This window comes from Petaurus breviceps, unplaced genomic scaffold (genome assembly GCF_028583685.1).
Source record: "Petaurus breviceps papuanus isolate PSGF00001 unplaced genomic scaffold, PetGlider_PUasm1.0 90977, whole genome shotgun sequence".
Classification (NCBI taxonomy): domain Eukaryota; kingdom Metazoa; phylum Chordata; class Mammalia; order Diprotodontia; family Petauridae; genus Petaurus; species Petaurus breviceps.
The window spans coordinates 6,796,593-6,821,227 of NW_027187391.1; the positions used below are offsets into that span (position 1 = coordinate 6,796,593).

General features: G+C 38.8%; 1 protein-coding gene across 1 annotated transcript in view; it reads right to left on the reverse strand.

The window, feature by feature from the left end:
• ARFGEF3 (ARFGEF family member 3) overlaps positions 1-24,635 on the reverse strand; it is a 229,582-nt gene that overhangs the window by 77,238 nt on the left and 127,709 nt on the right. Inside the window, exons 9-12 of the mRNA XM_069077269.1 lie at positions 23,129-23,233; positions 20,465-20,792; positions 13,938-14,050; positions 11,837-12,747 (exon numbers count right to left, since the gene is read on the reverse strand). Coding sequence (XP_068933370.1) covers positions 11,837-12,747; positions 13,938-14,050; positions 20,465-20,792; positions 23,129-23,233 — 1,457 coding nt within the window. The remainder of the gene's footprint in view (positions 1-11,836; positions 12,748-13,937; positions 14,051-20,464; positions 20,793-23,128; positions 23,234-24,635) is intronic.

Genomic DNA, 24,635 nt, shown 5'->3' on the forward strand with positions numbered 1-24,635 from the left:
GTGTGTGTGTGTGTGTGTGTGTGTGTGTGTGTGTGTGTGTGTGTGTGGGTGTGTTAAGTGTCTGAGGTTGGATTTGAACTCAGGTACTCCTGAGTTCACCAGGAATTTCTTAAACAGGGTCTGCTAAACTTGAAGCAGGTTCACAAAATAGAAATAATTGCATAGTCACATGCCTTTGCCATCCTAGTTTTCTTCTATGCTTCCCCTGCTTTCATTAGTACAGTCACAGTTGCAAACTTTTTGTCAGATATCTTGACTCTAACAATACACTAGTTGAGGCCATTCTCTACTGTCTAGTTAAAACATTCAATAGCCATGCTGCCATCTACATTTGGTTTTCAAGGTCCTCTGACAATCTGGCACTAACCAACCTACTTTCACCTACTCTATTTTGACAAGTAAACATGTCAGTTCATATGTTGTAATTTTGGAACAGATGTATTAATCGTGTCATGCCACCTTAAAACAAAAGGTTTCCAAAATGCAGTCTGATACTGTGATTAGAGAACATTTGGCATTACGATGAGTTAAGGCAAAGTTCTGCCTCTGATATAGACTGGCTTTGGACCCTGGGTAAGTGACTCAAACTTCAAGGATCACAGGGACTCTTTAAGCTTCTAAAATTGCAGATCTGCATTGATAAGAGGAAGTTCCCTCTGCCAATGAAATCACAATCCAGGTCAGCTGGAGCAGGGGAAAGGTTGTTTTCATTGATCTGTATAAATTCTATTTAAAAAATTAAGTTTAAAATAAAACATAAAGGTTAGAAATCCCTATAAAATTGAAATCTAAAATTATTCATATATTCACATGATATATGTATTGTATGTATTGTATCTTATTAAAATATAAACTCCCAGGGATTAGGCATCTGCAGTGACTGTATGTACAATAGTTTCAAGATTACTAATGGGAACAGTAATGTTGGCAAATAGTCTCTCTATGTCTCCTTTCGCAGTACTCATGCTGCAGAAGTAGAAAGTGATTTCACAAACCTAAGGGTTATTTTATATCTCCTCTACAAAATACTACAGGCTCTGTCCCCTCCCTATTCCCAAATCATTATCTAGTAGCCAAGAGGCAATGTGACCTAGCAGATAAAAATGCTATCTGCTCTTGGAGTTAGGAAGATGTGATCAAATCCCTTGTGAGGTTGTTGAATCTTTCTGCATCTTTTATACCCTAGAATGCCAGAACCTTGATGTGCTGCTGGGGGAAGCCTAGAAGTGATAATCTACTCAAATCCAGAGATCCACTACAACCATATTCTCCTTCTAGTACTCTGGAGATGCTTTGTAGAACCAGTATGTTTTCCCTAAGTAGAATATAACCTCCTTGAGGGCAAGCCCTATTTTTCATTCTGCCTTTCTATTTCTAGCACCTAGCATAGTGTTCTGTACACAGCAGGTGCTTGTTTGACTGGATTGAAGCATAAAGACACAATTTTTAAATCACCAATCTAAGAGAAGAAAACCTGAGTCAAATTCTCTCTGTGGATCATTACACATTATATACAGTATGTACAGTGTACCAGACCCTGTGTTAGGCACTAAGATTTAAAAGATAAAGATGGCAGTTCCTGTTCTGAAGGAACTTACCTTTCACCAGGGAAGATAATAAATATATATAAAGTATGTTACACAATAAATACAGGTAACTAGGGGTTGAAGAAAGCACTAATAGCTTAGGGGACCAGAAAAGGTTCCATGTAGAAGGTGGCAATTGAGTGGTATAGAAAGAAACTGGGGATTCTGAGAGGAGGAGGTAAGTAAGGAGTGCATTCTAGGTAAAAGTGCACAGCCAGTGCAAAGGTGCAGAGATGGGAGATGTGGCATCATGTGTGAATAATTGCAAGCAGACGATCCTGGCTAAACCACACAGTGTGTAACCGGGGAGTAATGTGTAATAATATTGGAAAGAGAGGAAGAGATCAGGTGGTGAAGAGCTTGAATGCCAAACAAAGAGAGCCTCATGCAAGAGGTAATAGGGAGTCCTTGGAGTTTATTGAGTAAGAGAGTGACCTTGACTGGACCTGGGTTTTATAGAGATCACTTTAACAGCAGCGTGGAACGTGGTTTGTACAATGATTTCAAAGTCTGGATTCTTCTTTTGAAATAAGGTGGTGGTCATGTTTAGAGCAAGGACTTTTCTTTCTCCCTCCCTCCTCTCCCAACCCCACTTTAGCAAGAAGAAGGTTTATCCTTCAGACTCCAAAGGCTAACATTCTTTAAACATTATCATTGTGACCCTATTTGCCAAGTAGCTATTAATCTGACCTGCTACTGGCAGCTTTTCATTTTAATAGCTTCCAGAAGAACAGAAATATCTAGCATTTAGGATTCTGAGAAGGCAGCTAACTCCTTGTTCAGAAATTTTCAGGTGCAAAGTGCTTGTCTGAGAAAAGGTTACATTTATGGTGTCCATTTGTCCTAGAATATCTGGGATATTTCTGGTTTCAAGAAAAAGAAGTGTACATTTAACAAGATTTTCCAAAAGGAATGTTCTTTGTCAGACCATGTATCCTAATTTTAGGTTTGGAAAATAGAGTCATTATATGTATAACAGTAAATATCTGTATGTCTTTGACTTCAGAGAGGAAGAGAGGATCATGTAGATAGTATGGAACACTCACATGGTCTGACTAAGATAAACTGCTATTCTGAAAACTTTGTGTGTGACATCATGTTTCTGATCAAGCTATATGGAAAAATATATGTTCCAAACTCTGGAACAACAATCAGGAGATCTGGTTTCTCCTTCTATTAACTTTCTGTGTGACACTGAGTAAGCCACTTGACCTTTACTGATTCTGAGTCTATAAAATAAAGGTGTTGAAACAGATTAGCATTTCTTAAAGTATGGTCATAGGAGTTTTGGTTGGGGGGGAGGGGAGTCCATAATACCCTTTCAGAAGAGTCTTGAGGTAAAAACTATTTTCAGAATAAGATGTTATCTCTATTCAAATAGTGTTCCCTTTTCCAACTACATATTTCCCTGAAGCCGTTTTTTTCATATTCTTCAACTCAAACATATCACTACAAATTAAATGTAGAAGTAAATACGGGAATCCAGCAAAAATATTTTTTAAATGGCACTCTTCAAACTATTTTTTTTTTGCTTTGGAAAATGTACTTGTTTTTATAAAAAATACCTATGTCAACATGAAATAGGTTTGTTACTGTTCTTATTAATTGAACTCATAAATATTTTATTGTCATCAGTTTTAATTTCTAATGCAGTGACTATCACTCTATATAACCCACATAAGCAAAAAGATCTTTTGGCTTAACAATTACTGAGTGTAAAGGGGTCCTGAGACCAAATAGTTTGAGAGTGGCTTAATTAGATGATCTCCAGGGTCATTTCAGCATCTTACAGCCAATGGCACTATGACTGTGGAATGCCCCTATCAGTAGTCAATATCATTCAGGGCTAAACACAGAACTGACAGATATGAGTTAGGTTATTGGGAATAGGACCCCCAAATAACTGTGCATTTTGGAAATGATTATCAACAATGGTTTAAAAAAAGGTGTTAAGTACTAAAGGACAAATGAATTAACAACCTGGCAGTTAGTTCACACCCAACTTTAGTGCTTTTTATAACCCTGCAACTCTAGGATTCTTTATTTAAGTTTATAATCATGTATAACATTTTATGCTATGTAAAGTGCCTTGAGTCAAACAGGCTTCTTGGCAGGTACAACTCTGAAATCCTGGCAGTTTTTCTGCATGCTACCAAATTTTGAGGGTTGTGATCAGGCTACACATACAATTCCATCTCAACCACACCTCAAAATCCCCAAACAGTAACCACTTAGCTCTTTTGGTGCCTATTACAGATGGCCAATGCAAATATGTTTTAAATTAATTTGAAAGGCAAACCATATATCTAAGAGCAGACTTTGGCTCATCATTTTTCCAAATAATAATGTTCAGATTGCGTTTCCTAATTCTATGATAGCTGATTTTGTATGATGATTTCCACTATGTCTGGTTTTTTTATCTACAGGGAACACAATAACCCTCCAGGTTAAACTCATTACCTCTAATGCCATGCTACTCACTCAAAGCTTGATTGACACCAGCTCCCTTGGCTTTTTCTCCCCTCTGATTGGAAGGCTAAAGGGTACAGTACCAAATTCCTCCTAGTGCCTTCTTTTATAGAGAGCATAAACTGGACTTTTGGGTTCACTGCATTCAGTATCCATTTCCCTGATTGGTTTTTTCAACTCCACACAGCAAGATGCCTCTGTGCTAGGTACCCCTTGTATCTCTTCCCTCCCCTCTTTCTTTTTTCCTTTTGTGTGTCATTTCTCCCCATCCCCATTAGATTGTAAGCTCATTGAGGACAGGGATTGTTTTTTTTTTTTTATTATTTGTATCCCCAGTGCTTAACAGAGTGCCTGGCCCATAGAAGGCAATTAATAAATGTTTACTGAATTGGCCTTTTATTCTTCTTATGAAGGACTCTCATGTGAAAAACAAACTAGATTTGTTCTGCTTGGTTTCCCACACTAGAACTGGTAGCAGTGGGTGGGAGCTGCAGACATAGAGATTATGACCTGGTGTAACAAATAACATCCTAAGAACTAAAGTTGACACAAAATAAACAATGGGAAGGGGCGGAGTCAAGATGGCAGAGTAGAAGCAGAACCCCCAAGCAGCTCCGGCTTCCACCTTCCCCAATCAATGTAAAAAGGGGACTCTGAACAAACTTTGGAGATGCAGAACCCATAAAATGACACAGAGAAGCTAACCTCCCACTGAGGACAGCCCAGCAGGCCGGCAGGAATTGGCCAGTGCAGCACTCTGGGAGCTGAGCCCAGGCCCCAGTGAGCCAGAGGTTTTAGCCCCAGGGCAGGCCTGACCAGCCTCTGGCCAGAGGGACTCCAGATCAGTAGCAGCTGTGGCTGTTTCCAGAATTATCAACACATAGATGTGAAGGACAAAGTGGGAGGTCAGTGCAGTCTGGACTTTGGGACCCAGTAGGTGGGAGTGCCTGGGCTTTTTCCCCCAGGGCAAGAAGCCACTGAGACACCCAGCACAGCCAGCCAGCACCACCTGGCAGCTTCAGCTCCTGGCCTGCAGAGTGTAGGGGGACCAAACGACTAGTCTGAGGGGTAATCGCTCTTGCTTTAACCTTCTTGGATCTGGATTGCAGTCTAGGGTGGAGGTCCTGGGGTGTGTGTCCAGCTTGCCAGAGCATGTGGAGGCCTCAGAGAGGGCACCCATCTAATACCTCTGGTGGCTGAGAAAACCCCACTGTTTGGGATGAAAGCTCCCCTGTCTGGTGGCAGAGTCCTACTGCGGCAAAAAGTCCAGGGGTCAAGTGACTGAGGGGCAACATGACCAGGCAAAGGAAACAAAGCAGACAGAAGATTCCAACATTATGCTCCTATTTTGGGGGACAAAAAGGAGCAAAGCATGGAACAGGAGGAAGACAGTAAAGTCAGAGCTCTTGCACCAAAAGCTTCAAAGGAAAATACAAGCTGGTTACAGGCCACAGAGGACCTTAAGAAGCAGATAAGAGAAGTGGAGGAAAAATTGGGAAGAGAAATGAGAAAGATGCAAGAAAATTATGAAATGAGAGTCAGCCTGACTGAGGAAAATCACACCTTAAAAAATAGACTAACTCAAATTGGCAAAAGAGGCTCAAAAAGGCAATGAGGAGAAGAATGCCTTAAAAAGCCAAATTTGCCAGATGGAAAAAGAATCTCAAAAGCTCAATGAGGAGAATCAATCCTTCAGAATGAGATTGGAGCAAATGGAAGCTAATGACTTTATGAGAAATCAAGATGCTGTTAAATAGATCCAAACAAATGAAAGAATAGAGGGCAATGTGAAATATCTCATGGGAAAAATCACTGACCTAGAAAATAGATCCAGGAGAGATAATTTAAAAATTATTGGACTACCTGAAAGCCATGAAAGTAAGAACCTAGAAATCATCCTCCAGGAAGTTCTCAAAGAAAACTGCCCTGATGTTTTAGAACCAGAGGGCAGAATAGAGGTTCTAGAATAGAGAAAGAATCTACCAATCACCTCCCGAAAAAGATCCCAAAAAGAAAACTCCTAGGAATATTATAGCCAGGTTCTGGAATTCCCAGATTAAGGAGAGAATATTACAAGCAGCAAGGAAGAAACAATTTGAATACTGTGGAAACACAATCAGGATAACCCAGGATCTGGCTTGAGGGATCGAAGAGATTGGAATATGATATTCCGGAGGTCAAAGGAACTGGGATTAAAACCAAGAGTCACCTACCCAGCAAAACTGAGTATCATGTTTCAGGGGAAAATATGGTCATTCAGTGGGAGAGAGGACTTTCAAGCATTCTTGCTGAAAAAAAAACAGAGTTGAATAGAAAATTTGACATTCAGATACAAGAAGCAAGAGAAGCATGAGAAGGAAGTGATGGGACCAGTTGCCAAGATCTTGGTTTTTTTTTATGTTCTCCTGGCTTTTGATTCATCTAGTCTGGCATTTCACATGATTTACTTTCAATAGAAGTTAAATAAGGTGATAATAAAAAAACAAACAAATAAGCAATGGGAGGTAATGGGTTTCCCTTGTTCAAGCAGAGAGTGAACATTGGTTGGGGGGTGTTATAGAGAAGATCATGGGTCCAAAGGCCTCTGATGCCCCCTCCAAATAGATTCTTAGGAAACAAAGAAGAGACTCCTAGTAAATTGACCCAGCATCATTAAAAAAGGAGAGCTGCAACAAGAGCAGACATCCCTTTGAGGCATAGAAAATCTTATCATTTAATCTGCTTTTCAGGGCAATCTTTATATTCCTTGGCTTCTTAAACATAGTGAACCAAAAATAATTTAGCATATTTTTAGTGGCTTGGGGTCACTATTATAAATATTTCTAGACATTTCAAAGAGCTGTCTACAGCTCCCTACCCATAGGTGGCCAGCCTCTTCCCAACTTTCTTAGTCAGCGGTGACACTTAGCAACTTGTCTATCCATCTCAGGATTTCAAGACCTCAAGGCGATGACAAATTATTTCTATTTTTAAAAATGTTGAAGATCCCTACCCAACATTAAATGGCTCTAGGCTGCTGGGTTTTTTTTTTTATCATTTTTACAGTTAGTTTTTGTCTCCTTGCCTCATGTCAGGATGCTAAATATCCTTTCTTACTTGTGCCAAGCATCTAACTCTGGCAAGACCTCTCCTTTGATTTTACTCTCTCTAATTTTTTGTGGGTTGAGAATCAACTAACTAAACATACTAGTACTCTATGAATACAAGAGTAGATTCTGAATAAAGGCTTGAGAGAGGAATGTGAAAGCTAGCAAATTGCATGATAGCTGGCTTAGCTGCCTTTTATGCTTCCTTTCAAGTTTATGGTTGTGTTCTAGATAGTTGAGTTGGGCAGAAGTATAAGTGGCTTATGGATAACTGAATGATCACTTCATTCATTCACTCATTTATTAATCTTTTGCAACTGAGTTTCTGTATTTGTTAAGGTGCACCACTACTTTCACTTGGTTGTAAAATGCTACCAAAGCATACAGCATAAAACAGATATAGGCGAGGGTACATGCACTAAAATGAGGCAGTTAGGTGACTCAGTGGGTAGAGTGCCAGGAACGGAGTTGGGAAGACCTGAGTTCAAATCCAGCCTTAGACACTTACTACCTGTGTGATACTGGGCAAGTCACTTCTGTTTGTCTTAATCTACTGGGGAAGGAAATGGCAAATCACTGCAGTATCTTTGCCAAAAAAATCCCATGGACAGTGTGGTCCATGGGGGTTGTAAAGGGTTGGACATGACTAAACAACAACATGGATTAAAGCATGTAGCTGGAATTTAAGATCACTTTGCTAATGGAAATCTGATTCCTTGATACAGTTAGGGATTCATTCAAGTTCAATCAGAAATGTCTGAACTTGTTTAGTGGTAAATCAACTGTGCAAATTATATACACTTAGAAAGATAAGATACTAAGTGACTGACAGAGTAAGACTATGGAAATGAAAAATCCAACCCACCCTATGCAGTTGGAGAATGATATCACAGGTCACCACAAAAGAGGAAGAAATGATCCAATTTAAAGCTATATGAACTCTTAGAATTGTGAAAGAATGAATTCACACTCAAATGGCTCTACAAGCATGTGATAGATTTGTATGGGAGAACAGTAGTTTGTTAAGGGATTAATTGGGTTTTATTAACTTTATTTTGCAGAGATTCTATAGGTCCAAGAACATGAATGTGTTCAAGAAACATGTGCTGACTTCTAGGGCTGTATCCCAAAGAGATCATAAAAATGGGAAAAGGGCCCACTTGTATAAAAATATTTATAGCTGCTCTTTTTGTGGTGGCAAAGAATTGAAAATTGAGGGGATGCCCAATAACTGGGGAATGGCTGAACAAGTTGTGGTATATGAATGTAAAGGAATACTGTTGTGCTATAAGAAATGATGAGCCGACAAGACTTCAGAAAAACCTGGAAAGACCTATACAAACTGATACTGAGTTAAATGAACATAACCAAGAGAACATTGTACATAGTAATAACCGCATTGTGCGATGACTAACTTTGATAGACTTAGCTCTTCTCAACAATGCAAGGATCTAAGACAACTCCAAAAGACTCATGATGGAAAATGCTATCCACATCCAAAGAACTATGGTGTCTAAATGCAGATCAAAGCAAAGTATTTCTTCTCTTTTTTGTTTTGTTTCTTCTTTCTCATGGTTCCTCCCATTGGTTCTAATTCTTCTTTATAACATGACTAATGTGAAAATATGTTTAATACGAATGTATATGTAGAGTCTATATCAGATTGCATGCCATTTTGGGGAGGGGAGAGGAGCAAGACAGAGAAAATTATAAAACTCAAAAGCTTTATGGAAGTGAATGTTGAAAACTAAAAATAATTAAATTTAAAAAAAGAAACACGTCCTCAGAATAATAAAGCCAATACTGAAATAATGTGACAATGGAAAATGAACTTTTAAGGAGAACTATGTGAATATATAGTTACGGACTTTTTTTATCCTAAAAAGAAGGGGTACATTCTTCTTCTTGGAAGCATGTCAAGACAGACAGAAGGCCTTCTTCTCTCCTAACTAACTGTGAAGCTGAGGTGGTGGGAAAAGGAGAAGGATACTAATGAAAGACTACTCAGTAGTACCAGCAAACCAAGTTTGAAGTTTTCTAGTAAAAGATAAACAGTGGGTGACTAAAGGTGCTATAATAGGTCTAAGGCCTCGTAGGTCCTACATGTCATTCCTATACATAGAAACTGGGGTAACTGCAAGATCATATTTAGTCATATGTTAGAGAGAGTTCCGTCTTTTCTTCGTGTTCAATTATAACTCTCCCATTTAACAAATTTATCCAGATCCTTTTAAAATCTACTCCCCCTTCCCCACCTTGAATTAACTCTCAAGGAAATGAGTTCTAAATGTTTATCAGGAAAGAGCCAGTCAGGAAGATCATTTTATTGTACTTAAAACTGTATTGATAAGTTTCAAAAGCTATCTCCTTGTTTTAGTATCTGGGGACTTGGTAAACACATTAGTAATGTTTATTGGTATAGGGAACTCCAAGTGAGGAAATACCCTCTAACAATGCGAATCAGTATTTGCTCTGCAACTTAAGAGTTTTAGATAACTGCCTGGGTACTTAGATGTTAAATGACTTGCCCAGTGTCATGCAGCCAGCGTGTGTCAGAGGTAGGACTGGTACATTGGCCTTCCAGACTCCAAGGAAGGGTCTCTATCCATTATTTCACATTATCTCTAACCTTATCAATATCTGTTATATTTTTCTAAATTTTGATCTCAGTTCTCATCTTTTACTGTTCTAAGACAGCAGAATCCTAATGTTTTCAGTTTGTCTTCCTATATGCATCCCTCATTTATCATTCTAGCAGCTCCTCTTTGGACCTTCTCCAAATCCATTAAAGCCTCCTTGAGTTATGGTGATCAGAATTGCATATATTAGTCCCAGAATGGATATGGTAGGATGTTATTTAAGAGATGGATGATAGTTTTGGTTTTTCTTTAAATAGTTTTATTGCTGTTTTCCCTGATCTCCTCAAGATTCTATCATATTTGGTGTTCCCTAACTCCTATGATCTCTAGTAGGAATATAGCAATCAAATCTGTGATTTTGATGCAGGGACTCTTTCTACTAACAAAGGTCACAACTCATCTAAAACGTAGTTATGATCTTAGAATCATAGATTTAGAGCTGGAAGGGTCAGCTAGTACAACTCGTTTATTTCACAGCTAAGTCATCTGAGGCAATGTGCAGCTAGGTGACTCAGTGAATAGAGTGCTGGGCCTGGAGTCAGGAAGAATTGAGTTTAAATCTGGGCTCAGACATTTACCAGCTGTGTGACCCTGGACAAATCACTTAGCCCTGCTTGCCTCAGTTTTCTCATCTGTAAAATGAGTGGTAAGGAAATGGCCAACCACTCCAGTATCCATGCCAAGAAAAATGGGATCATGAAGAGTCATACACCACTGAAACAACTGAACAAAACTACAAATTGAGGGAAAGAGAGGTAATATAACTTCTCAAAAAGCCCAAAGGTAATAAATGGAAGAACCGGGATTTGAACCCAGGTCTTCTGACTCCAATATCCAGCACTCTCTCTACTGTACTGTGCTGAATAGTTAAGGTACTTGTTGATGATCACACAATTGATAAATGTCAAGAGGGAGGATTTGAATCTAAGTCTTCTAGGCTTCAGGTAGAAGATGTGTTATGCTGTCTCTCTCTAGTGAGAGTATAGATTTCTTAAACTCTCTTCTGTTTTGTTTTGTTTTTTTAATTTTAAGGAAGAGTTTACCCTGTTGTTTTGGTCAAAATTTAGAGTATCAAATTTTTTTCGCCTATAAAGTTTGAAATTAGGAGAAGAACAGATGCAAGTCTTAGCCACCATCTGGCAGACAGAAAGACTCTTGAGTAGCTATAATATTACTACAAGACAATGGAAACTCAATTCACTAGACAACAGAATTCATCATAAGGTAGGCCTGCCTTGGAGTTCATTCAAGGGAATTTAGTTACTGAAATTGGAAAGTCCTTGAATATAATTGGATTTCAATTTTAAAGCTGATCCATCAATTGGACCCATAGGTCAACATTATAGAAAGTTCCCAAAATATGGAACATGATTATAGAATTCTATTTTAGGAGTAGATCTCTACCCAACACCCACCACTCTAGAATTCTTTGTTGCTCAGCCATTTCAGTTATGTCTGACTCTTCATGACCCCATTTGGGTTTTCTTGGCAAAGATACTAGAGTGGTTTTTGCCATTTCCTTCTCTAGCTCATTTTACAGATGAGGAAATGGAGGCAAACAAGATTAAGTGAAATGCCTAGGGTCACACAGCTAGTCAGTGTCTGAGGCCAAATTTGAACTCAGGTCTTCCTGACTCTATGCCTGTCACTCTATCCATTGTACCACCTAACTGCCTTTCTGGAACTCTACTGAATCACTATCTATAGAACTTATTACAACAATTCGGTGGCAGAATTGTTAGAATGCTTTATTTGGAGTCAGGAAATCTGGAGTTGAATCTTGGACCCAGAACAAATTGCTTAAACTTTCTGAACTTCAGATTCCTGTATTATAAAATGAGGGGTTGGTAAGATAGGTAATAAAAGGGTAGAAGGTAACCCATCTATGTTGGAATTTATGATCCTGTGATACCTTCCTCTAAAAGAAAATGGAAGAATCCCAATTACTTGAGTATACTTGTATACTTCAAATAGCATATTTAATTGTAATTGCTCCCTAAGGCTGGGTGCCCTGAATATTAATTTTGACTGTATAGTAGTAGAATCATTTGCAAACCTGAACAGAAGGTGGAGGAGAAGTTCTGGAGGGCAGAATCCACCTCTTCCACAGTGGGGAGAGCAAGGAGCCGAGGAAGGAGGTTCTCCAGGGTTTGCACAAACAACCTGGCACTGTGCTGATCCGCCTCCTGGCTCTTCAGCAGTTTTAAGGAGAGGGCTGCTGTCCTCAAAGATCTATGGCCCAGGCAATCCCTCGGAGTCTGCTCTTCATCAGCTAGAGAGCAATTATCAGACCCAATGTCTGAGACATCAGACCTCCCAGAATCTTTTTCTGCTGCCATGGAGTACTGATCACAGGAATCAAATTCAGTCCTAGAAAGGTCTTGATCATCTACACTGAAATTACTCTCACTATATCTGGATCCGTATGACCTCGTCCTGCAATCAACGGACAGGAAATTAGTTATGTCAGGGTAAACAACAGTGTGGCTTCTCTGAACAACATCTGGTTGGTCTATCGCTTCTGATTCTCGCTCTTTCCTTAGAATTTCCTTACTCTCTTGTACGGCTGGCGACTTTAAACAACTCTTTTGGTTTTCAGGGTTCTCCTCAGGCGTGGTCTGCCCCATTTCACCCTCCAAAGTGGTCTGACCTGTATCCGTGGTAACACTAATGCTAATGTCAGGGCTCTTCTCATTTCCTGATTCCCATGGGGTGTGTTCTGAGGACAGGACTCGCCTTTGCCACCGAAAATCAGCTTCATTGATCTCCATGGATTCACGGCTCGACTCAGCCCCATCTTTCAACTCATCGATGCGCCGGAGAAGGAGCTGCACCTGTTCCTCACTCAAACCCTTGCCCTGGCTAAGTTCGTCTAATGCTCCAAGCAGGGTGCAGACACAGGATACCGAGGCAAAACAGGCTTCGATGCCACCTTTTATACAAGCTTCTGTCATTCCATCCATAATGCTGCACCATTGTTGTTGTTGTTTAAGAGAGAAAAAGAAAACAATACCATCTCAAGGACAGAAAGAGTATTCTAAAGGGAAAAAGCATTGGCAAGCTCGCAAGTGATGTAATATTCACAACAAGGGCAAATGCTCATATACTTTAGTTCTCCTTTACTTCAAAGATCTGTCATTTCAGTGTGGCTGTTTAACCCTACCTTCCCCAACAAAGATTACAGCCCTTCCTGTGATGAAATCAATGGTCTCTTTGAGTTGCTATTGCCAAAAAATTCACCAACCTGGTGATGAGCTTCTCAAAACTCAGACTGGGTCTTTGCCAGATATGCAGTCTAGCATCAAGCCATATATACATACATACACACATATTAAATTATATATAATCATCTATTATATAGACTAATATATCATAGGTGCTACAATAATATTTTACATATGATATATTGTGTATAATAACGTGATACAATATATTTTGTCAAACTAGCATATACATGATATATGTGTCATATTTTTGTATGTTATATTATTATATTCTACATAGCACAAGAATATAATATGATTAGCAATAATGCTATATATAATATATAAACACATAAATATGTGTTTATATGTATATTATATATTTCATACATATACATTATTTCTTTGGGAGTCAGGGAAGGACCTCAATTTCACTGGCCTAGGAAAGAAGCTTCTGGTGAGAAATTTCTCTCTACCAGTGCAATTCAGCAGCTGTTCTGTGATTTATAGCCTTAGAGTATTGCCTGAGGGCACTGAGAGGTTGTGGCTTAGACTAAGGTCACACAACCAGTATGTGTCAGGGGACACTTGAACCCAGGCTTCCTAACTCTAAGGCTAATACTCTATCCACTATGCCTTACAGGCTCTCTTTATATCACAAGGATAAGAATAGAAATTGATCCTATTCTGTTACTAGAACAGTGAGCTCCACAGTGAAGGGTCTCTCTCTTTCCCAATACAGTTCATCACTTTTTTCTGTTACCTTAGGGTTCTAGTGGACTGCCTGTACACTGAGGGGTTAAGCACTTTTCTCAGGGTCACACCACTAATATGTGTCAGAGACACATACACACACATGCGCATGCACATGTGCACACATGTGCTACATGGCTTCTTCTAGTCATCATTCTCCAGTAAATAGTACAGAAATAGAAGAGGAAAGTGCATACATACAGTTTGAGAAGATCTAGATGTGACTTTCTTTTTGATACTGATCTTTTCCTGGATTCTGGTTCAGTGGAGCTGGGCCCTGCCAGGTCACAAAGCCTCTGGGGGCTACCAAGTATCTTAAAAAAAAAGGAAAAAATGCTTTAGATTTGCTTTTTTTTTTTTTTAAAGAAAAGAATATTACACACTTAGAAAAAACTGTGCAAACATGAGCTCAAATAAACACGAAACTTTCTTTGGTGTCAGTAAGCCCTAGGAGCTACCTACCTCCAAATTGTAAACCCTAAACAAAACAAAACAGGACAATTTTCTTGAACTGCATCCTAACATCCAGACACCCAATGCTTTGGGCTGGACTTGGGCAGAAGAAAAATCTCTAGGGTGTTATTTGTCTTACGGTACCAACATTCTTTGTTTTATCACAGTATAAAGCAATTTTGTTTTATTTTTAGGTTGTAATTTGTTGCTAAATGATCCTGAAGAGAAGAATGGCTATTGGAAAGTCTTTGGATTGAAAATCTGATCACTGTGTTCATTTACTTTTAAATTGATAGGGGCACATAGCAAGAAGAGTGGGAAGGGGAGAGATACATGGCAATATACAAAAAGTACATAAATATTGGCAGAGCATGAGTGAACCAAAATAAAAGCATCAGATTTCTTGGATTAGGGTACAGGATGTTACAGTCATGGTTCAGGGGACAAAGAGATTCCGCTCTAATTTAGGATCATGGAAGAGGGAAAAAGGTATTGAAATTAGATTTTCTATGAAGTGTTGATTGTGTACTTTTTAGGTAGAGGGAAAACTAGGAACAGCATGCTCAAGATAAATGAATGAAATCCCTAACACCTTTTATTCACTTGCATATAGGGATTATGGAACCCTTGCCCTTGTCCTTCCCTGAAAAAACCCAGAAAGACTACATGGAAACACAGAAATAACATACTTTGTGTTCAAATAACAAAATGCTAAACAAATATCCTGGACAGAAATAGGTTTATATGCATGAGCTCTGAACCTTTGGATATCTAGGTTACTAACCTTTAGGAGTTACTAGGGGTTTTTGTTTTTGTTTAAGGAAATGGAGACATTTCCTTAATATACTTAAATATACTGCACATATTCAGATGGTGGATTTTGTTGGGGGAAGGGAGGAAGGATTCAGCATTTCCAGAAGAGACACTTCAGGGGCTGGGCATTCTAAACCCAGCCCTGTCCCTACATTGCTCTATGACCTTGAGCAATCTTTGAAAAATGGGGTCTCCTGACAAATGGAGAATATTAGAAGTAAACTATTTAAAACAGGATTAGAGATATAATATGGCATAATGTGACACAAAATTCCAAACTTGTTTTAGATTCTGTCTGGTGTCTACTTGCTGTGTGACCACAAGCAAGTCTTTATTATAGAGGGGTTATGGTCTGCAAAGTCTGCAGAGTTCACACATGGACAAAAATCACAGATCATTGACATATTATTATAGGCAGCTAGGTACCGCAGTGCCTAGAGCACTGGACCTGGGGTCAGGAGTGTAGACAGTTGTAGACTGAGTTCAAATCCAGTCTTAGTTTACCTCAATTTCTTTACCTGTAAAATGGGGATTATAGTAGCATCTATCTCACAGAATTGTTGTGAGGATCAAATGTAATATTTGTAATGCACCTAGCATAGTGCCTAGTACACAGTGGGTGCTTAATAAATGCTTGTTCCTTTCTCCTCCTTCCCTGTTTCAGAGGATCTAGGATAGCAGTGATATAAGTATAGCTTCCATCAGTGCAGTTCGTAACTCACACATGCCTTCTTATTTCTCTCCTGTTATAGACCTAGATCTGCCATGTGCAGGCTACTCAGCTTTCAGGGGCAAGATGTTTATAATGATATGAAGCTATACTGGATACTTTGGGGAGAAAAGAAAGGGGGCTTAAGCATAGTTGAACTTTTCATTTCCTGTGCACCCATCCTATCACCAACTCCTTCATTTGGTTAGTCAGTTGTATAGTGAATTCATATTCTGTGCCCAGTACTGTTTAAGACACCATCCTGCTTTCAAGGAACTATTGGTGAGAAAACAAACAAAAATAGCAAAACCCTTAGAAACAATTAGAGAATTTTAGAACAATTAGAGAATGCTAGAATACAAGTAAAGGGTTAGTAGATGAACATCTAGAAAAGGTAGCAGTCCTCTCAAAGGGTCCACTTTATCAAGAAAAGACCATGCCAAACTAATAGCATTTTCTTTTCTTTTTTTGGTCAGACCACATCTGTAGTATTATGTTTAATTCAATTTAGTTCAACAGAAATTTGTGAAATACTTTTGTTCCAAACAGATCACTGGGAGTTCGAATAATCAAAAAGGACTTTATATGTGCCAGGCACTGTGTTAGGTACTAAGAAAACAAAGATAAAATTGAAAGAGACCCTATACTTAAGGAGCTCATTGGAGGAAACAACACATGTCCAGATAAGTGAATACAAAATATATCATAAATAAATGCAAAGTATTGGAAGGTGAGATGGCCCAGTGGTGGTGGAAAAAGGGTATTAAAATGCAGGAGGCAGGAGAAATGACAGGAAAGGCTTTAAGGGAAGTAGGGGCTCTAAGAGATGGAGGTGAAGAGAGAGCAAGTCTAGACATGGAGAACATTGCCTGAGCAAAAATGAGTTTAAAAATACAGAAATGGGGGATAACATTTTTGTCTGAGGAAAAGCAAATTTACCAGTTTGTGTGGGACCCAATATATGAGAGGAAATAACATGAAATGCATTTGGAACCAGGTTGTAAAGGGATTCAAATGTCAAACAGGAGTTTGCATTTTATCCTAGAGGCAATAGAGATGCTAGTGTGTAAGGGGAATCATATGATCAGGCCTATGCTTTAGGAACGGCAACCGGCAGCAGTGTAGAAAATAGTTTGGAGATGGGAAAGGTAAAATAGGGACCCATTTAGGAGGCTATTGCAACAGCCAGGACAGAGATAATGAGAGCCAGGACTAGTTAGAGATTGTATGCATGGAGAGAAGGGGACAGATGGGAGAAATGTTGTCAAGGTTCTGGGCAGAACACTAAGATGGACAGTGTCCAGAGGAGGGCAACCTCAGCAGGATGCCAAGTTGAAAGAAGTGAGGTGGTAAAGCCTGGAGAAAGGAAGGTTTGAGAAGATCCAACAGCTGTGATGATGTGAAGGGGCATTAATTTGGTTCTGCTTGAGGGTGGAATGAGAAACAATGAGTAGAAGTAAAGAAAATTTCCCAGCAAAAGTGAAACAGACTATGTCAGGAAGTAGTGGGTTCAATTTGACCATGAAAACCTTTTTTAGGCTACTTTGCAATAGGTTCACAGTTATCCTGCATTATTATTATTATTTGCTTTTTGGGAGGGCAGTTGGGGTTAAGTGACTTGCCCAAGGTCACATGGCTAATGTGTCAAGTGTCTGGGGCCAGATTTGAACTCAGGTCCTTCTTACTCCAGGGCCAGTGCTCTATTCACTGCACCACCTAGCCATCTCTATCTTGCATTATTAATGAATGGAATGGTCTGGTGAACAGGAAGTCATCATGAATGTATTACTATTTTTAAAAATTTGAACATGATAAAATTTGTTTACATTAAAAATTATGTATACTATTTGCTCTCTCTTTTTTGTTTCTTCTTTCTTATGGTTCCTCCCACTGGTTGTAATTCTTCTTTACAATATGACTAATGTGAAAATATATTTAATATGAATGTATATGCAGAGTCTATATCAGACTCATGATGGAAAATGCTATCCACATTCAGAGAAAGAACTTTGGAGTCTGAATGCAGATGGCAGCATACTATTTGATCTCTTTCTTTTTGTTATTGTTTTGTTTCTTCTTTCTCATGGTTCCTCCCATTGGTTCTAATCCTTCTTTACATCATGACTAATGTGAAAATATGTTTAATATGAATGTGTATTTAGAGCCTATATCGGATTGCATGCTATCTTAGAGTGGGGGAAGGGGAGGGAGGGGGAAAAACTTTGGAACTCAAAATTTTATGGAAGTGAATGTTGAAAACTAAAAATAAATAATTTTTAATGGGATATAATTTCTAGGTAATGATTATCAAATGAAAATGGTCGAGTGCAAGAGTTCTCAACCTAGAGTCTATGAATTTTTTTTCAAAAATATTTTGACCATTGTATTTCGATATTATTAGTTTCCTTTGAAATCCTGTGTATCTCATTTTAAGCATTTAATAACATGAGAAAGGGTACATAGGCTTCATCAGACTGCCAAAAAGATTCATGATACAAAACAGTCTACATATATTTTAGATTACCCTATAGTGGGCATGTTGTAATTTTTTGTAGGTTGTCTTATTCAGGGATAAGCTGGGTTAAATGGCCTCCAAGGACTTTTCCAACCCTGAGATACTATGATTCTGTAATTATAACTAAGTGCTAAATGGTGTGGTACAGAATATAAATGCAATAGTAATTGAAAGAGGCAGATCGCCAGCAGTTGGAATAATCAAAAAGGACTTTAGAGAACAGGAAAAATTTAATCTGGAGCTTGAATAAGAGGTAAGATTTATAGAAACAGGAAGTGGTGGGAAGAACATTCTGTATTGGAGGAAAGACCTGATGCTAAAAGCAGGAAGGGGCACAGCCAATGGGGAAAAGGTTGTGGGAGGAAAAATGGAGAAGAGACCAATTAGATTGGAGTGGAAGGTTCATGCTGGAGAACAGTGATGGATAGATAGGGAGGCTTGGGATACAGGAAGAGAAATAGATTTAATCTGGCAGGAAAAGAGGAAGTGTTATAATTCTTGAGCAAGGCAAAGACTAATGAACTTGTTTCATTAATTTTAGTCTAGTAGGGGTATGAATATTATTTTGGAGAGAGAATGCCTAGAGATTAAGGTGCCAGAGAAGGATGAGGGCCTTCTAGCTCATCTATGCACAGCTTCTTCTTTCTAAATGCATAAATGTCTGGATTGTTGCCTTCTGGATACTTGAGAAGAAGAGAGAGGCTCTCATTTCCTTTTAGAAACAAAGACATCTATGAGGTCCCTTCTGTTGTCACAATTTGTCAAATGAAGGTCAGCCTTTATTGTCTTAAAATGGCCTCGCCATCAGGGAAGAGGCATTAGAAGTGACAGGGTAGATTAATTATTGTGATCAAAATAAAAGAGGATAAGGTTATATTTTGGGGCCTGTAGAAAGTGAGTTTGACATCATTCCTCAAATAATAATGTAGGAAAGAAAAAAACTGATCTAGAAAAACAGAATACATACTCATTATGACCACATAAGAGGAGTATAATGAAGAGGTAAAGAATACTGGATGGACCAGGTAGCACAGCGAATAAGAGCACCGGCTCCAGTGTCGGGATGACCTGGAGATCGAATCCTGGGCTCAGACACTCAGCACCACACCCAGAAATAACTGGCTGTGTAACCTTGAGCAAGTTACTTAACCCCGATTGCTTAAAAAAAAAAAAGAATACTGGATGGAGACTTTGAAAGAATAACTGAAAAGCTATGATATTTTGTGTGTTGATATTTGTTTAAATGTCAGTGGTTGCAAAGAATGTTTAATTTGTCTTATAATATTCTTTTTTGTAGAACTTGCCTTTTTATCAGTGCAGAGCTTAATAAAGAAATGCCCTCTACTAATAAAGATCAGCAACTGTTCTGCAATGCAGAGCTTTAGAGAACTGTATGGGGCCTTCAGAGGTTAAGTGACTTGCCCAGGGTCACACAGTCAGTATTGTGAGAAGTAAGACTTGAACCCAGGTCTTTTTGACTCTGAGGCAGGTTCTCTTTGAACTGTGCCATGCTGCCTCATAAGTTTGTAATAATTTTTTTTGGTTGTTTTTTTATTTGTTGTTGGAGGGGGGAGGGCAGGGCAGTTGGGGTTAAGTGACTTGCCCAAGGTCACATGACTAGTAGGTGTTAAGTGTCTGAGGCTGGATTTGAACTCAGGTCCTCCTGACTCCAGGTCCAGTGCTCTATTCACTGTGCCATCTAGCTGCCCCAGTAATAAATTATTTTGAAAAACACATAGTTGTGGGCCATGGATTGTAGGATCATAGTATGATAAATGTAGAACTGGAAAGAATCTCCGAGATCATCTAGTTCAATGCACTCATTTCAAAGATGAGGAAACAGAGGCCCAGGGAGGTTAAGTTATTATTTGTCCAAAGTCACACAAGAAGTAAGTGTCAAAAGTAGGGTTTGAATTTCAGTATTTGGAATTAAATTCATGAATATCAACTAAGGCAACTGAACAAATAGTGGATCAAGGGGAATACAATCAAATATACTATTAATGAAGGTCTGATGGTCATGGAATTGTAAGTCATCAAAGCTTGGCATTATATAATATCTGCTGAGTGAGTGCAGGATGCATAATTCTGTTGCTGGGTACTATGTGGTGGATAGGAATGAAGCTTACAGCCTGTTCAATCAGCATGACTGATCAGCAAACATTTACTGAGTATGATGGACAAAGCCTGGTAGTCCAATAAATCAGGCAAATAGGAGTTCTTTGAGTTCTTTCCTACCTCTTTCATGATTTTGATGGCTTCCACACGGTGCTGGGGTGGTGGATAGAGCAACACCCGGTGATAAAGCGACTGCAGCACGGGTTTCATGGATTCCACTGACCCCACCAAGCGGATGAGCTCAGCTGCAATGTAGTAAATTGTGCGGGCCACAGGCCCACTGAGAGCTGGTGCCGTGGAAGAGCACCCAGATCCTCGGCCATGATCGGAAACCCCAGAGGAGGAGGAATCAGACTCGACGCTGACGCTGTTGCTGTGAGCAGAAGTGATGGTTTTATCATGAATCGGATTTCCCAGAATCACGACAAGAGCTGGACACAGGTGCTTCCTAGGGATGGAGGCGAGAAGAAGCATGGGAGATGACAATTTTAGATGGTATTGTTTCCAGTCTAAACATTAAATGTAATTGGCAGAGCCAAGAAAGCTAGTTGTAGACAGGGTTAGTCCTCAGGAGTATAGTTATTAATATCATATGGGACACATGGCAGGGGGGTGGGGTGATTGTGAGATATTACCACTGCTTGGAATATCATCAACTCTGTAAATGATCACCCCATTGACTGTACTATGGTGGTATAGATTTTTTTTTTTTTTTTTTCCAAAGTTGTCTAGTCATGGTCTGAGTCACCAAGTCTGAAACATTCACTCTATTCTAGTGGATAGATCACAGGACTTGAAGTCCGGAGATCTGGGTTCAAAACCAGCTCTAAACACTTACTACGATTATGATCATGGGAAAATGTCAACCTTTCAGAGACTCACTTGGAGACTACTATTCTGGTAAAGTTCTGAAGGCAGAATTATGTGGTGCAGTTGAAAGCATTCTGGATTTGGAGTCATAGGAGATTGGTTCAAAATCCAGTTCTTTTGTTTACTATTTGACCTTGGGCAAGTAGCTTCTACTCTCTGGGCCTCAGTCTCCTCATCTTTAAAAGGAAAGGGTTGGGCCAGATGGCCTCTGAGAATACTTCCAGCTCTAAAACTATGACCCAAAGACGTTGGGGTTCAAATGGCAGATGTCACATAAGCAAGGGTCTCACGACCTTCGGCTGACAGGGTTCTTTAGTATTACTGAAATATTTCCTCCCCTCTCAAGCTGGATGTTACTAAATAAAATATTGACAGAAGTAATAAAACATCATCTTTTCCAGAAAGATCATTGCAGAAAATTTTAATGATTTAGTTATAGACATTCAATTCATTTTAATCATAATACAATTTGTTCTTTTCACCCAAGAAACGAACTGCAGATTCTTCAGTGACAAATACCATTATCTTTTCTCTTCTATAGATGAACAGTTTCCTGTAGCAATTGGATGGCCCCCTGAGGTCCCTGCCAACTCTAATATTCTATGATTACGATTTTGACTAAATGATTCTCATCAAGGATAAAACAGGAAAGCAGGATCTGGCAACTCCAATTTCTCTGTACTATAGATGTGAGTCAGTGGTGCTTAGGTGCAACACTACATTTGTATAACATATTCATAGCTTAGAAAAATCTCGTTTGTCATTTATATGTGTATATGATGCTTAAGTATTATCCTGACTATATATATGCATGTATATGTACACACAAATATATGAGAAAAAGAGAAAGAGAGAAGGAAGGAGGAACAGAGAAAGGGAAGGAGTAAAAGAGAAAAAGTGAGAGAAGAGACAGAAAAGAGAGGAGGAAAGGAGGAGGGGAGAAAGATAATGAAAGAGAGAAAAAGAGAGAGACTATATTTATATCAGAATGTCATGGTTCTTTGATTTTGTAGGTATGGGAACTCCCTCTATTTAGTAGATTGAAACCCATCCAAATTTATCAAAGAAGCCTGGAAGAGTTGCCTAAGGCTAAGGGATTTAAATGACTTGACCAGTGTGGTGCTGTGGAAAGGATACTGAACTTGGAATGCAGAACTTAGAGTCACTGACTTCAAATCTCAGCTCTGCTACTTATTTATCTCTTTGTGTGACCTGAAGCAAGTCTGGGTCTCAATTACCTTATCTGTAAAATGAGGGGCCTGACTAAATGACCTGTACGGTTCCTTCTAGCTTTAAACAGACTGTGATTAAACCCATGACACTGCTGCCTTTCTTGGATACATTTGGAAACAAATAGAGATAGCTTTGTTAGGAAAGAGCAAAGCACCATCAAGTAACTTTGGAGCTGATGTTACTGGCTAGGAAGCTTTAGATTTTGGCAAGAAAAGAGCCTCTACCCTGGTTTCCTGAAGAATAAATAATTATAAATAGAAATAAATGTGTGTGTTTATCTCTATCTCTATCTGTCTATCTATAATACAGACACTGGAGGAAAAATCTATCCAACTAGAGCTCTTTTTTTTTCTCTCTCTCTCCTCTTTTGCTTTTTCTCTTGTACTCCCTTCCTCCTCCTCTCTCCTCTTTTTTCTCATTCTCTCCTCACTCTCTCTCCTTCCCTCCCCTTCTCTCTCACTTTCTCTCTAACTCCTCTCTTTACCTTCCCCCTCTCCTTCTTCCTCCCTCCTTCCCTCTTTTTCTCTCTCCTCTCTCTACATTTCTTTCTCTCTCTCACTTTCTCTGCCTCTTCTCTTTTTCTCATTCCTCACCCCATCTTCCTATTTCATTCTTCCTTCCCTCTCTGTACTTCTCCCAGTATCCTTTTATTTGTGGACAGTACCAAAAACAAATGCTCACCAAATGAGGTCCGTGAAACCTTTGTGGTCATGCATGGTTGTAGAGCAACTGTTGAGCATGGACAGAATACACTCCAGGTAAAGTAGTTGTAACTGTTGATTTTCACTGGAGAAAGAATGGGAAAAAAAATTCTCAATAGCTTGATTCCTCCGAGAATAAAAGTTGGCAAAGATGGTCTGTATCTTACACTAAAAGTTTACAGTCTTGCATTTGGTTTTTATTTCCCATTTGGAAAGAGTGAGAGATTTCTAACAGCATGACTCCCTTTATGTTAGTTTATTTTGTAGGTCATTCAGTAACTGATCCAAAGCACAATAAACCAACATTAATAGTGTGACCATTCAAATACACAAAGGAGAATTACAGATGACTATATTTCTACTAGAGAAAACACGAACAGGTGATATGTTTTGGGAGAGTAATTAAATAGAAAGGTAAAGGAAGGGATTACTTTAATAGATCTATTATTCTTGTAGATGATGAGGACTACCTCCTCAGATGGCAATGACTACTACAACCCAACAACACCTTGTTATCAATTCTTGTCAATGGTTGGACACGTTTTTGCCCATGTCTGGACATGTCCTTGTCCATGACTTCCCATAAATACCCAGTAGAAGATCCATCCAATGCACTATATGGTTATTTTGATATTTCATGGATTCCAACAGAGCACAGCACATTTGGACTATCCAATTGTTATCTCTCCCTCTTATTAATTAGGATAAATTTAACATGCAATGTGTGAAGGCAAAGGAGCGCTGTAATTGACCTTTCAAGATTATTTTAAATTCTGTTCCTTCCTAACCTCCAATTACTAATAATTGGCAAAAGGATACCTTGATGGCCTTGCAATTAAGAAAAGTAAGTAAAAAGATTGGCAGTGAAAATTCTACATAAACTTCTAAGAATGAGCCTAAAGGAACATTTATGTATATAGTCTTAGGAGGACAACTCATTCATTGCTTTCATAAACATTTATGCCATGTTTAAGGAACTGTGTCACAAGCTAGAAGAGTTTAAAAGATAAATAAGATGATCCTTTCTTTGATACAGCTGAGAATGTCAATTTAAGAAGGGAGATAAGACATCAGTAATCATAATACATCATAAAACATAAATTCATAAGACAGGTAAGAACAAAAAGCTATGAAATTTCAGAGAAAGAAAATTTTACTTTCATCTGAAGGGATCAAGAAAAACTTTATGCAGGAGGTGACAATTAACCTAGGTCTTAAAGGTGGAATGGAAATGGACAGGTTGACATAATGAGAAATACATTGTAAGAAGAAAGGACTGGTATTGGCAAAGACATCGAGGTAGAGAAAGGACAAACAAGTTCACGTGAGTAATTTAATGTGGCTGCGATGCAGAGAATGTGGAAAAGAAGCTAAGGCTAGAAAGGTAGGTTGTATAAAGTACTCTAATATAAATGAGTTCACATATTTCACTCACTCATCAAAAATCATTTATTATATGCTAAATATGGAGTCTACAAAGAAAGGCA